The sequence below is a fragment of the Zingiber officinale genome, unplaced genomic scaffold (genome assembly GCF_018446385.1).
Source record: "Zingiber officinale cultivar Zhangliang unplaced genomic scaffold, Zo_v1.1 ctg135, whole genome shotgun sequence".
NCBI lineage: Eukaryota > Viridiplantae > Streptophyta > Magnoliopsida > Zingiberales > Zingiberaceae > Zingiber > Zingiber officinale.
Window position 1 is genome coordinate 333,555 of NW_024589831.1, and position 15,164 is coordinate 348,718.

General features: G+C 38.7%; 2 protein-coding genes across 4 annotated transcripts; both read right to left on the minus strand.

Annotated features, from left to right (window-relative positions):
* Window positions 1-236: 236 nt before the first annotated feature.
* LOC122036271 (long chain base biosynthesis protein 1b-like) lies at window positions 237-5,462 on the minus strand. Of its 3 annotated transcripts, none has more exons than XR_006127343.1 (14): window positions 5,275-5,462; window positions 4,741-4,862; window positions 4,532-4,626; window positions 4,287-4,378; window positions 3,346-3,439; window positions 3,184-3,256; window positions 2,897-3,029; window positions 2,078-2,252; window positions 1,672-1,812; window positions 1,501-1,596; window positions 1,275-1,416; window positions 992-1,119; window positions 677-919; window positions 237-554 (listed from the first exon to the last, which is right to left on the minus strand). XR_006127343.1 is itself a non-coding variant. In XM_042595553.1 (14 exons), the coding sequence occupies exons 2-13, from the start codon at window positions 4,844-4,846 to the stop codon at window positions 755-757; spliced, it is 1,440 nt and encodes a 479-aa protein (XP_042451487.1). In that variant the 5' UTR covers window positions 4,847-4,862; window positions 5,275-5,462; the 3' UTR covers window positions 237-554; window positions 749-754. The 3 variants fall into 3 exon arrangements, 1 of the variants encoding a protein (XP_042451487.1); XR_006127344.1 differs by having other exon boundaries at window positions 5,262-5,462; XM_042595553.1 differs by having other exon boundaries at window positions 749-919.
* Window positions 5,463-6,313: 851 nt separating this feature from the next.
* On the minus strand, window positions 6,314-9,262 carry LOC122036291 (mediator of RNA polymerase II transcription subunit 20a-like). Its single transcript, XM_042595574.1, has 4 exons — window positions 9,107-9,262; window positions 8,680-9,010; window positions 7,659-7,748; window positions 6,314-6,758 (listed from the first exon to the last, which is right to left on the minus strand). Exons 1-4 carry the CDS (start codon window positions 9,118-9,120, stop codon window positions 6,534-6,536), a joined length of 660 nt encoding a protein of 219 aa, XP_042451508.1. The 5' UTR covers window positions 9,121-9,262; the 3' UTR covers window positions 6,314-6,533.
* Between the last annotated feature and the right edge of the window lie 5,902 nt (window positions 9,263-15,164).

A 15,164-nucleotide genomic window follows, 5' to 3' on the forward strand; every position in this document is an offset into this window, starting at 1 on the left:
AGGCCACTTAATGATGCCCTCACTCGCTATATATCTTTGATAGTGTTTCCAAATGTTAACAATGCTGTCCTCTGCTCCCTCGATGAATCTATTTTTCATGTTTGCGAGTTCTACTAGATTGTAATGAACTGAACCCTCCAATTTACAAGTGATTGTATAAGTCTTGTAGTTTTGTTGCGAACGATAATCCAACGACGGTAAACACTTTCGCGGTGTTTTGGCTAAGCTAGTAGTTCTGATCACAACTTTATGATCATTGTATAAACAACATCAAATGATAAATCATTCTTAAAGCAATACAAATGGCATCAACAAGCCTTTCCAAAGAAATTATCCATCTCAATCATTTAAATTTAATCCAGTTGACTACTTTGTTACATGGTTACCAGAATGACATTCAGAACTCTGCTGGGCATATCTCTCAGTTGAAAGTTTATGGAGCGAAGTGTCACAGTCCACAAGTTTTCAAGTCCAAGGGAAGTTGATTTGGTCCGAAGATATGCACAAGTTTGATCTACTCTTTTGGTCCATATTCAACAAAAACACCATTACATCTGTGCAATTACATGACAATTAGTTCAATGAGACATCCAAATCAACAGTTCGTTAAACTCTTTTATCTACATGTTCTAATTTAATATGTGTATAAAATTTGGAATGTAAATCCTGCACTTACTTTTCCCCTCATCTTCTCCATTGAAACACAGTAGTAGGAAAAATAAGAGATTTATAGATCAAAGTTTCGAACCATTTTTCACAAATTCTCGGTTGCAACTCTTCTCAATGACTCAGACACTTTCTTGATGTCAGATTCAGTGTGACCTGCTGAAACGAACACGCGAATGCCTACCGGAAGGCGGCACTTATCAAGAACAGACCTTTTTGTGCTCACAATGAAAACAGAATCTTCCTTCAGTACCTGGTCCAAGCCAAGCATGTTAATTCACTCAGGCAAAATTCTGTATCTAGTTATGATCAATCAACAACTAACCCTTTCGGCAATTTTGTTAAGGAGTTCCAAATCATTTTTCGGCGATCCTGTAGAATTTTTCAGTTTTAGGAAGACAATTGGCGACAATGGATCACTTGCAATCATCAATCCTGGTACATCAGACAAGCCTGCACTCACAAAGAGTCAATTTTTCATTTAAGTACCAAATCATTTAGTACCATAAAAGTGATTAAAGGCGGTGAAGAGGAAGAGTGAACAAGGGCTTTGGATGTACCATATATCAGTTAGCAGAAAAGGGTTTCTTGCAGGAGTAAGAACTCACCTTCCCAAAGTAGATGAATGTTCCTTCTCAATGTCGTGAGGACAGATGGATTATCCTCCAAGTAATTCACTGCAGCAACAGCAGCGCTTGCAAGATATGGTGGTAAAGACGCGGAAAATACATACCCCGAGCTACTCAAACGCTGGAGAAACAAAATTCGAGAGTAATATAGAGGTAAGCCGACATGATTGAGGAATTCACATTAACAAACACAAAATTTTCCTACTTGGTGATCAACTACTCTGGCATTTCCAGTGCAAAAGCCCCCATCGGTTGCCAATGCATTTCCCATACCAGCAGTTATTATATCAATCTTCTCAATCTGCAAAATCAACCAATTAGAAAACACATTGAACAAACATGCAGACTGTGGAGACAAAAGATGTGGCATACATACTGGAACTCCATAAAGTTCAGCAAGACCTCTCCCAGTGTTTCCAAGTACACCAAAAGAATGACTTTCTTCCAATATGATCCGAAAGCGGTATTTCTCCTTTAATCGCACAATATCATTCAATGGGGCAATTTGACCTGAATTCTGATTTTACCCATAACCACAACAGTTGTTAGGCATAAAAATATAAACTATCAAATACAGGAAACTTCGTGTTTTCAGTTGTAATCAGTACTTTAAATATATGAAATTCACATTTGCATAGATTAGTAGAGTTCACAGGTGATTTTGATTACAAGACCAAAAGAATCATCTACTCTAACAAAAGTAGCTCCAACTTGGGATGATAGTTACAGGGATTTGAGTCAGCTGTTTATTGGAGGTGTTGACTAAAATTTCTCGTGCATACCTGGTACAATGCTTCAACAACAATGTAGCGTCTGACCTTTTCTGCTTGCTTATTACCATGAGCCAATTTCTCCAAAGTGCTCTCCAATGACGCCATATCATTGTGCTTGAAGTAAACAACATTACTTCTGGAGAGATAAAGACCATTTTGCACTCCCCAGTGAACACCCTCATCTCTGAAAGATCAAGCAAAGCATAAGAAGTCTATTATGGCAATGGACTACATGAATGAATCTGGTACACCTATTTTTGTAATTAAAACATAAAAAAGCAATCGACTAGAATAACGAGAAGATTCTAAGCCTAAGAAAATCATAATATCTTGATCCATTTTTTATTGATGAAAAATTTGTTGAGTTCACAAGTCACAACTTAGGAGAGTTATTATGTTCTTTACTTTGTTTATTATAACCTAAGCACAAGTCCCTCAGCGGGGAAATCTAGTGACAGTTAGAATGCAGCCTTTAACAGAAACCAGATGGCTCCTTGATCATTATGAATCAAGATATCATCAACTTACTGAAATAACAATGATTGATTGACCTATTTTATAAACATCCATGATAGAGATTTTCAGTCACTCAGATTTCATGTAATCACAATGGTGCATAAGTTAAAGTTGCATGAGATATCTACAGAAATGTGATCATTATTTACTTCCAATTGATTAAGAAGATAACAATTACAAGCAGCACATACTTTCCCCATTTGCTAAGAACAAATAGTAGCATTATCTTTCAAATAACAGAGTTGCATATTTAGAATACGAGCAATATAATTAAAAGGAAATGTACAAGGAATATGTGTCAAGTTAACTTACACAACGATGATATCTCCTTTCTTACAAAATGCTGGAATAACACTGAAAATGGTTGAGATGCCATATGAGTATAGGATTGAATCTGGAGTACCCATGAACTTCGCAATTCTCTTCTCACAATCAAGGTGGACATCTACAATAGCCCAACTTGTTATTTCAGAATTGTTTTGGTATAGCTCTAAAAAATGTTCCACTATAGTTTTGAAGGATAAGTAGAGTTACAAGGCAAAAAAAACGAGGACAAAATAATCAACAGTATAGAACTCCAAGTAGAAGAGAAAATTGACCTATTGTTCCATAGAAGCCACGGGGACCACAAGAACCGACACCATATTTCTCTAAGGAAGCAACACATGAATCCTGAAAAAACTTGCTATTTGTTATGAAATATTTCTGAGAAATAATAACAAGAAATGATAGGGAGGAAAAATAAAGATCAGATTCCTCACAATTATTGTTTCATTGCCTATTAATCCTAGATAATTAGAAGAAGCAAAGTTCACAACTTCCTTTCCATCAATTACAGTATGCGGCCCAGCAGCACTGCAGCAAATATTTCTTTGTTAGGAGTAAAAGATGTGTGCATATTTTATGAGGTTTCACATTTCTTTATCTCATCAAGGATAACAACTTCAAAAATGGTCAAACAATTGAATGCTTTTTGAATGGATTAGTGTTGGTTGATACCTCAAAATTAAAATAGCTACAACAAAAGGCATATTTATTTATGGTCAAACATTTAAATTCCTCCTATAGCCTATATTAACTTCATAAGAATATAGATATTCAAATTAATGGCCTGCTACTAATGCTAGCTACTTTAATTATCTTATGGTACATATGACAACTATGTTAGCATCATCAATGACCAATATGAGTTTTGTGTCAGTTTAAAGTTATGAAGATAGCAGAAACAACATAACCAAATCAGGCAATAAACATAAGAATCTAAGATGTTCTATGAATATTTTCTCCACAACATACTGAGTAACAGATCCATGGCCTATGTGCCTTTTTAGTATTGTTGAAAGACTTGAGAAAAATGTACATGGAGAAGGTGGTATGCTAATTTTCATGTTATCTTTTGTGGTTGAGTTCTGTCAGTAATGCATCCCCAATTAAATGGAGGCAGTTCACTTGTTCAACTTGGGTTAGTTTGTTATATAGTTCAACCTTCTTGCTCATACATGAGAGAAGATATATAGAATATAATTGAATAGGTCAGTTTCATTCTTGATTATTTAAGCTTCAGGGATAAGTAAATGAGTCAACTTTCACAAGAATTAATACAGATTACAATCTCACATACTTGCTAATTAGTAAAGCTCAATTTGCTATACAAGTTTTACTCAACTTCATAAACACCAAACAGCTATAAGATTCTCCCTACCTTTCTAAAGTAGGAGGCTCAACTTTCATCTCCTCTGTGATAGGCGGATGAAGGGGTTCAGGAACCCATTCTTCACAAAGGTCATCGATTTCCTACAGAAATAAAAATAAGATCCACCAGTATTTTAGAAGAAATATACTAATTTTATTTTCGTGAGACAGTTAGAACAGTTGCTGAACTGCAAGGGAAGTAAAAAAAACACCAGCATAGGCTTAAAAAAAACAAAATCCAATTAGTAGACAAACCTTTTCACTAAGTGGCTTCTTCGGAGGTTTATAACTTTTTCTAGTGAGTTGGAACATGATCACAGCAATAAGTAGCACTTCAACAACAAGGTGTCCTTCCATCAAGAAAAAGCCAGCACAAGATAATTTTTTTCAGTTTAGAAAATCGTGGCACAACTAAACTACCATAGCAAGTTTCAATTTAACAATGAACTAAGGACATAAAATACCATCTACATGAACCCCAAACACGACAGCGTCAGCAAACGGAGCATCGAAAGCCATAGAAGCCCATTCAACTACTGCCGTGGTCGCGTTCACAATAGCCGAAGCCATAACCTCCACCTTCAGACTGAAAGAAGGCAAAGTATGAAAGAAAACTCACGGATCCAATCGAACAATCTTGTATCTACGAATTCTTCCTGCCCTCTACGAATCCCAACAATTGAAAACTTCTTCAAGCTCAATTCACGCGAACGAAGGTTAATTCTTGCACAAAAATAAAATTTCAAACTCTTCAATGAGAAAACCAAACATCCACATGACATTCCCCCTCAAACAAATAAAAAACGAGAAATCATTTCTCTCCTAACCATACCTTGCTCGATCTGAGAGCTCTTAAATCCAAAAAGCGAACTTTTGCCGAGAAGAAATAGCAAACAAATCAAGATATCGGGACGAAATCGCTTTGCAGCACGCCCGGATCCAGAACCACAAACCATTAAAATAAGACGAAAAAAAAAGAAGTCATCTTTCCAACGCACCGCGACGCTCCAGCTCCAGCCCTAGTCCGAATGCAGAGAAACTGGCGTCTTCTTGCGAATCTCCAACGGAAGACTTCTGATGGCTCGGAATCTATGGAGAATCGTGGATTCAAATGGGAGGAATCGGGAGAAGAAGGGAAGTCTTCGAAGATCTCGACGACGACGACAAGAGGAGCGGTGAGTATCGATGCTGTTCTTTTCCATTATATCGCAAACACTGAAATGACGAAATGGTACAACCATTGCACGCCATTAACAGGGACAAAGGAGGCAGTTAGTTGGTGGATGACACGAGGGTATTTATGGAAATATACAACATCTAACTAAATTTTATGGGGAAATTCTCTAAATGCTCCTCGAGAAATAACTTTTTCCTCCAAATACCCCTAATTATTTTCGTTCTTTCAAAAAACCCCACAAGTTTCTGATCCATGTTTTAAAGTTATTTACCATTACAAATTTTAATATATATTTTTGATTTTTCAGTTGATTTTTGAATTGATGGTAGTATTTACATGTTAAACAAAGGTGACTATTTACTAGTTGATGACTGTTTATTTACTTATTAATAGGGTGTTAGCCTGTACACCCATATTGGGCGACCAGCATGGGCGACCCTCACCCGCGGAGGTACCTCCGCCATGAGAGGCACCTACTCTGATCACCCAACGTGGATGTACAAGTTAACCCTACTGTAACTTAATAAACATATAATTGATGGTTTCAGAGAACAGACATTCGGAACCGAGGAGAAACATCGGTTCGCAAGGACTTAACTACCGCACCAAATCAGACTTGGATGCTCGGTAGCCGATAAGCTCCATAAGCTCATTGGTCATACCTCTCCAAACATGTATTCTGTTAGCAATCTTAGTCCTTCACTTTTGGAGATTCAGATCTGAATGCTAAAGCAATTCAGGTTTAGCAAATTGGGAAAGAACAACTATTGAAACATTATGTTCTATGGAATTGAGTTCGACATTGTTACGATGATGTTGTAGTTTAGGATTTAAAGTTTAGGGTTCAACAACACAAGCAATTCAAGCAGACCATACAGAGGAGGATATATTAAACAAGAAGAATAGTTAAACAAGGATTCATTCAGCAACCAGATTTGATAACACTAACATTACTACAATAATTTATCAATCCTACTGCCACCAAAATTATCAAAGAATAGGCAAAATGCATAATTTCATCTCCCTGAAGGGTCCACGTGGCACCGAGGGTGAAGCGCCAACTCTTTCGGATATTCAAGTTCAGCTTCTTCCGGCAGACATGAGTTGCGCAATGCAAGTCGCGTACTGAAGGGAAGTGTGCTGAGGAGAGTAATAGTCCTGTAAACCGTAGTCAGTGAAGTTGGAATCGCTGATCACGAAATGACCAGGTAATGAAGCTTTGGTGATTGTTTCGTGCCATATGTCGAAGAATGCTTCCATAATTGGCCTGGACTTCTCTATTGAAGATAAAGGAAGATACTCAACCTGCAAACCAAATCCGCAAAAAAGATCAATTGACCCACCCAAAAGGTAACATTAGAATGAAGAATAGATCTAATACCATGACAAGGATACCTCCGTTTAACAGAACATATTCCTAATTCCTAACATAAAAGAGCTAGTGTTGAATTGGTATGGTTTGATAAGCTAAACAAAATGGGCGCGATGATTGTAAAAATTCATGCATACCAAAGTTATCGATCAATTTACAGTTTCCTAACTATTCGGCAAATACGCCACAGTTACCTAACATGCGCAAAGATACACGTGAGATTTCCTAGAGACCAACACTGACTGATTGAACATGGAGGCATTGTAGTGACAAGACAGCTGCAATTGATCTGCTGGTTAAATGACCCAGAGACAATAATTCTTGCCACATGAGAATACCCACAATGGAGACATCTGAAAAACTACATTGTGGAAGTTATCCTGTGAGGGTATCCCTTGGAATGGTTTTGCAAGGCAGTACGTGGAAGATTGGATACAACAATCTTAAGTCCACAAGCTTAAAGTTTCATAGATATACTATTGCATTAGCACTGTAATAATCTTAAAATTGATCAACAACAAATCAATAAGAAAATGGCACTAAATCCACAGTTCTGACACACTTAAAAACTGCAATTATGCACCCATAATAGCCAAACAAAAAAAAAACTTCTTTTTTTAATGGAAAAAAATAAAACCTTACTATTACACTTGATAGACTAGAAAACTAATGAGAGAGGAAAAGAAGCTAAATTGTCTCCAATTTCTAAAACATAGTGACAATTACGATTCTGACAACGGTTGAGATAAGCAGGCCTGATGGTCAACTCATAAAAAAAGATAAGTTAAACTGAACTGAAATAAGATATTATAAAATTAATCCTCAGCATTTACCTCCATCATGATTCCCCTCAATGTTTCGGACATTGATGGACCACATTTTCCCACTCTCAGCTGGAAATCTCCTAGTTGATATTGAGATCCCTGTGTCAAAAAGGAGGAAGAATCAACAAAAGGAAACCCTTAATTTGATTGAATGTAAGAAATTACCTAATGAAATAGATAATCATACATGCAAGAAAAGACCAAATAAAATCAAAAAGTGAAGTCGAAGCGGAACTTAATCCAGCATATTTTATGGAAATCGATAGAGTTGTACAACTTTCCTTAATTCAATTTTCTTAATTTTTTTTCTAGCTTCACTTGATCAAATTTAGAGTTCCTAATTAGGCATAGCCATCAAACTCTTGTTGAGCTCCTACTTTCTGTTGCTAATTTTGTCTAGCAGAGCTGATTGTCTTCTTCTTCTTTTTTTCAGTTCTCCCTCCGAGATTAAGGATCATTCATGCCTTCCAAAAACTAAAACATGATTACACTTGAGAATGGACTGTTCTGAGATGATATGCAATGAAAATCAGCTATAAAATTGGTTGATGGTGAACAAGGGCTTTTCTGGACCTGTTAAAGGTTCAACAATTGGAGCCTCCTACCAATCTCCTAGAGCGTATAGTTTAGCCACTTATAAAGACATAACACACAGAAACACTAAAAAACATTTCTTAATTCAATTGCCTTTCTAAAAGAATACCCTTTGTGTCTTGATCAAAATTCTTCTTTGCTTACATACCTGTCTGTCTCTACCAAACTTCTTTTCATTTCAATCCAAATTTCAAAGTTCATATGACTAATTAAGATAAACCTAAGAAACAAGGCAATAATGCATCAAAGACAAACACGAAGATAAACAGAAATGTAATTTGTACGAATTTTGTCCTTCCCCAAAACTAATCGAATGGCAATTGCAGCAAAAGATCGATTTTTTCTCCTAAAGAAAATGAATGTCATCGCTGCCGTGATTGCCCAGACAATTCAGCCGAAGAAGATGCAACAAAAAGAAAAAAAATCGGACACGCACCTCGAAGTGAAGGACGACGCGAGCCTTGTAGGACTGGAGCTTATCCATGAGGAGCTGCACGTTGGCGTCGGCCTGGAGGATGATGCGGTGGTGCCGTAGAATGAAGAAGTAGGCGGAGGGGCGATCGTGGAGGGCGATGCCGAGGAGGTCGCGAGGTACGTCGCTTACCGGGGCCGCGGCGCTGTCACGGGCCATGGGGCGGTAGAAGGTGAGCGTGGTCCGCCACTTCCTGTCTTTGGCTGCGGCGCCGAAGCCCTCCACGCACTGACACACCTCCGCCAGTACCTGGCTGCTCAGGGTCGAGCCCTGATTGGGTTGCCAGTGCATCAGCCTGCGCAAGTAGATCCATTGTTAGGGTTACTGCAAAACTTGTACCTCGGATCGATCGAAGAAGGCAGAGATCGAGAAAGAGAAATCGTTCTCTTACCATTTCACGGGCATCGCGGCCACTTGGATGGATCGGCGATTTGGATTGCAACGTAAGGGAAAGGCCAAATATTAATTAAATAATTGAAAATAATAATAATAATATCGCACACCGCGGTTCATTATCATCGATCCACAAACCCTAATAAACCCTTGCTCTGTTTACTCTCAAACGTCGATAAAAAACTAAGAAAAAAATCTATATAAATTATTCTGGGTCGATTTTGGCTCTAAAATCATCCGTGGATGGATTATATTTTTCTTCCATCCGAAAATTTCAATGAAATAAGTGGTATAAATTTTTCCATTGTAGAAATATTTCTTTAGTTTTGTTTTTCACTCTTCCAAGTAAACAGAGCATAGAGCATAAATGGATCCAGATCGGTTCAGATTTTTTATTTGAAATCAAAAATATTATCAAGCATTCAGTGTTTTCTTATGTGTTAAAATATTGGGCATTTTCACAAGAGCACACTTTTTTTAAGATTTGTCAAAAGATACACCATATTTTTACTAAAAAAGTACCTAATTCTCAAAACATCCTTCTCATCTATTTTAACTTTAAATTAAAATAAAAAAATTAATTTTTCTTATTTCAATGGAATCGAATTTAAATAAATCATATAAAAATAAAATTTTAATTATTTATCAAAAAATCATATAAAATTCATTGATAATATTAAAAAAAACCTATTTTTTTATAAAAAATAAGTTATTAAATTCAAGATAATTTCTTAAATTTATTAATATTTTTTTTAAATTTTGAAACATTGATAATTTTTTTATATATTCCTTTATTATTATTATTTAATATTTAATTATAAAAATAAAAAATGAAATAAAATTAAAAGATCATCATGACTTTTATTATTTAATTTTTGTTAACATTTTGTAAAACTTTAAAAATAAAAATATTAATAAATGTAAAAGATTATTGTGAGTTTAATGACTTAATTTTTTAAAAAAATAATATCATCAATAACTTTTATACGAAACAACTTACCTAATAAAAGAATTAATTTTTTTTATCATTTGATTCGGTTCAGTTTAATTGATTTAAATATAAATGATCCTGTCTGGAAGCTGAGAAAACGAACCTGCCGGTGTGACGTGTCTGGAAGGTTGACCGCATCCCCATGACCCGGTGGATGATATGTCCGCTACGTTGACCGAGTCGTCTGGAGTCCTCCTCCGGTCAACTGTACCTGTATCCATCGACCGGGTTCCCCCGGTCTCTGGTACCTCGGTGCTCGAGGCGAATCCCACAAATGTATGAGTATCCGGATAATAATAGAATATTGAAATAAATGCAAAGAAGGTACGAGAACGTACCCTGGCCCAGGGGGGCGCCCTCGGATGGATGAGTGAGCTGGTCGTGAAACTGACCGAGTCGTCGTGACCCGGAAGGGTGGATGCCTCTGAACCGACCGAAGAGGAGCTGGGTCCGGAGGTGACAACGCAGAGCCGAATGTGGCATGGGTCTGAAAGGTGACACACAATCGGAATACAACGGCGACACGACCGGCGTACGACATCGACTCGCAGGCCGGAATGTGACAATGGCGCGTAGGCCGGAACACTAGGCAAAGTCGGCACCAGGACTGCCGATAAGTGCCGGAGGAGGGCTGCTGTGCGCGCGGAGGCTGCCGGCGAGGGGGGCGCCGGCGGCTTCGTCGGCGCCGGCGGAGAGCTGGAGAAGGAGAAAAATCTCCTTGATGGTTGGCGGCGCCCAAAATCACGAACCCCTCCTCCTTCTCTCTCTCTCAACAGTGCTTAAAAGCACTCCAAACCCTTAATGAGCCCAAAAGACCAAAACGCCCTTTGACCTCCCATTAATTCCTCCCATGCCATTCTCATATCCGGAACACAAGCCTCCCCTTCAAGTCTAGTCGAAGGAGGCGTGAGTCCGACTGACTGGACAAGTCTATCGCAAAGGGCGGAACCGCTCACGATATCAAAATCAAATCGCTGAACCCAAAGTATACTGTCTCTCGAGCGGTCGCGATAATAATGGTGTCGCAGGAGATGGTCACGATACCGAGCAAACTAAGTCGGAAACTGGACCAATGCCAAGTGCGCAGCCGCGAAAATACCGACCGGACGATCGAAGTGCTGTCGATCGGATGGATAGATGCTAGGCGAACGCTACCGCGCGTGCGACCGGAATGATGTCGTTCGGTCGGATAACTGCCGGGCGGACGATACCGCGCGTGCGACTGCGATGACGTCGATCGGTCAGATAGATGTCGGGCGGACGATGCCGCGCGTGCGACCGTGGTGACGTCGATCGGTCAGATAGATGCTGGGCGGACGATGCCGCGCGTGCGACCGTGGTGACGTCGATCGGTCAGATAGATGCCGGGCGGACGATACCGCGCGTGCGACCGGAATGATGTCGTTCGGTCGGATAACTGCCGGGCGGACGATACCGCGCGTGCGACTGCGATGACGTCGATCGGTCAGATAGATGCTGGGCGGACGATGCCGCGCGTGCGACCGTGGTGACGTCGATCGGTCAGATAGATGCCGGGCGGACGATGCCTCGACCCCGAACGGGGGAGATAGATGATCATGAATCTGGTCCGTGACCAGTGAAGGCCGCTCAACCCCGAACGGGGGATATAGACATATAATGTGCTGGTCCGCTGAACTGGTCCGAAACCGGTGATGATCGCTTGAATATAATCCTCCCGGCCGATCGGCTCGGGGGCCTTCGCCATCGAGCCTCTGGCTCGTATATAAACCTCCCGGCCGAACGGCTCGGGGGCCTTCGTCTTCGAGCCTGTGGCTCGGATATAAACCTCCCGGCCGAACGGCTCGGGGGCCTTCAGTGATAACTCGACCCCGAACAGGGGAGAGAATATATGATATGCTGGTCCGTGCAGAGGTCTTCAGCCCGGGAGGTTTATAGTCGCCGGCCCGACTGCGTCCCGACTCTTGGTCGGTCGCCCAGGAGGTTTATAGTCGCCGGTCCGACTCTTGATTTTTAACGACGGTGCTCGTCGGCGCGGATATTTATAGCCGGTCGGCGCGGCTCTCGATTTTTAACGACGGTGTCGTCGGCGCGGATATTTATAGCCGGTCGGCGCGGCTCTCGATTTTTAACGACGGTGCTCGTCGGCGCGGATATTTATAGCCGGTCGGCGCGGCTCTCGATTTTTAACGACGGTGCTCGTCGGCGCGGATATTTATAGCCGGTCGGCGCGGCTCTCGATTTTTAACGACGGTGCTCGTCGGCGCGGATATTTATAGCCGGTCGGCGCGGCTCTCGATTTTTAACGACGGTGCTCGTCGGTCTCCAAGTGAGACTATACACCCGGCCGAACGGCTCGGGCCTTCACATCGAGCGCTGGGCTCGGATACCATATACCCGGCCGAACGGCTCGGGATCTTCTATTTCAAGCATCGCTCGTATCCCATACGCAGCCCGGCCAAATGGCTCGGGGTCTTCGGGCGAGCGACTAATACAGATCATATAATTGACAAAGAACAGGTAACAGAAAAACTGACCGTGGTCATGAGGATGGCAGAACTATCCGGCGTCGTTCATCTTCACGTTCCAGATCAGGCGCGTTCCCACAGACGGCGCCATTTTGATCCTGTCCGAACCAGAAGTCAACAGACGCTGGGCACGTGACGCTCCAAGGCTCGCTGATGTAGATCTCCAACTAGTGTCGAGATGCTCCGGCTATCCTGCACAGAAGTCGAGCCGGGAAGGGGATTCCCGACGATGACCCTCCGACGCTCAAGTCAGGTAAATCTTTTAATTAAATAATATTTTTTTTAATTAAAGTTTGAAATAGATGGAATTCTTTTAAGAATTAGGTATGCCCTAGGATAAAAATTTAAATATATATATATATATATATATATATATATATATATATATATATATATATATATATGTGTGTGTGGTTTTTTACAAGATTTTTTGTTTTAATTTTATAAATGGAAGGAGTCAGGTAAAAGTATTAATGTGTCACCGAGCCGAGCCGAATCTTAAAATCAATCTCTACAAGTGGTATAAAAATAAGTTGCATAAGCTGTTAACCTATTCCTCCAATGATAGGGTGTTTATCACGAGGACAGATCTTCTGATCTATTAAAATTGAATTAATTTATAGTCCAGTCTTTATATTAGTGGAGGATAATAGATCTCCATCTATTAACAGATAGAGATCATTACTTTCTACTAATTCTCTTATTCTGATCCAAAAACGAATCAAAATAAGAACATTCACAGTGGGAGTTCTTTCCGAGCTCCCACTGTGACATGGACTTGGCGAAAAACCTCCCTCCCATAGTGGAGGGAGGTTTTTTGATTAAAACGAAAAAGCGGCTCCGTCGTTGCGGAGCCGCTTCTTCGTCTTTTTTTATTTTTTTTATTTTTTTAATAATTAAAAAATATGAAGGAGAAATTTAAATTTTATTTTTTTAATAATTTCATTTTTTTATTTTTTTCATGTTAGCAAGTGATAAATTTAAATTTTATAAAAATTTAATGATGTATAATGTAGAATATGAAGGAGAAGTGAAAATTATATATAATGAAAAGTGTGGAATTCATGAAGGAACTATTGAAAAGTTGTTTGATAGTGAAAAAAGGTCTAAAATTTTTAACTTTTGATGTAACTCAGATGAAAAAAATTTAATAAATTTTAATCACCGTGGATGCTCTAAGTTGATCAAAACATCCGATCCCGTTTAATAATAATTAATGTACCATAAATGCATGCAAATGGGAAAAATCAGACTAATAGAGGATATTTTATCCTTAATTAATAAAAATAATATAATATTGTGAAGAAGTAATCAAATGAGGTACTTCAAACAAATAATATGTTATCATCAAATAAGAGAAGAGGAAGAGTCATCTACCGTAGTATAAAAAGATATCTCTATTATAAAAGTGGAGAGGACCTCTCGATATCTAAATTCTCTATTATTCTTTTTTAATTTATATTTTTACTATTACTTCTGTTTTGAATGTCAAAATATAAACATCGGACACATTTAGAGACGGATCTAATGGAGGGTCGGTATCAACGGTCGCCCTCTTTGTCAACGATGAAACCCTTAATATTATGAAATTCCGTTAGTAGAAATAGAGGATATCGTCTCTTGTTCCGTGTAAAAATCATTCTTTCATATTTAAATTTTTAGATCCACCATTGGATACATCCCGACGACTTTATTTATAGATATTCCTAACAATTATGATCCCTTATCTTCTTGGCAACAGTGGAACTCATAGATGAGTCATCTAGGAGAATCTCGGACAAGATAATCCCCCAATACAATGACAACAAGAGTAGATGATAGTAATGAAAAATAAAATTTTACTAACTCTAAAAAAAACTTTTGATTAGGTCTGAACGTGATAATCAAAGTTAATCTCGTCGATAAAACAAAATACAAATAATTACTCTTCTCTTACCGTCTTAAAAAAATTCAATTAACTATAAAAATTAATGACTTACCCACTTTTAATAATATTAAATTCTTGATATTTGTGTATTTAAGTAAATATGATTTAAGTTTGCTGTCTGTATTTTAGATGTTATTTTAGAGGATTTCAACTACCATTGTAAATCACATAGAGTAAAAACCTATCAGTAGCTTTGAGCTTCAAAGAAAATTGTCAAGCTTGAATATTTGATCATGAAAATTATAAGAACTCATTTGTTGTAACAAACTCTTCTTCTGTTACATGCAGATTGAATAATAAGATTTCTTTTCCCATTTAAATAAAGCTTGAAATACATGATATATTCTTTGTTTGGGAGGTGACTAGTCTCACTCGTAGAAGTTGCAGCCTCCACACACACAAATAAAAAAACAGTAATACTTGATATAGCTTCTCCTTCTAAAATATATTCAAATCTAGTTCAATCATTTTACCCACTAACCATATTCGAAGTTGCACCACCTGATCATGAGTGAGCAATCAGTTAATAATTTAACTATTGAATCATTTAAATTAACATTTAATAAATAAATAATTATCTTATCAAACTGATGAAACTTTCATATAAAATTTAAATAAATCGAATCAATAA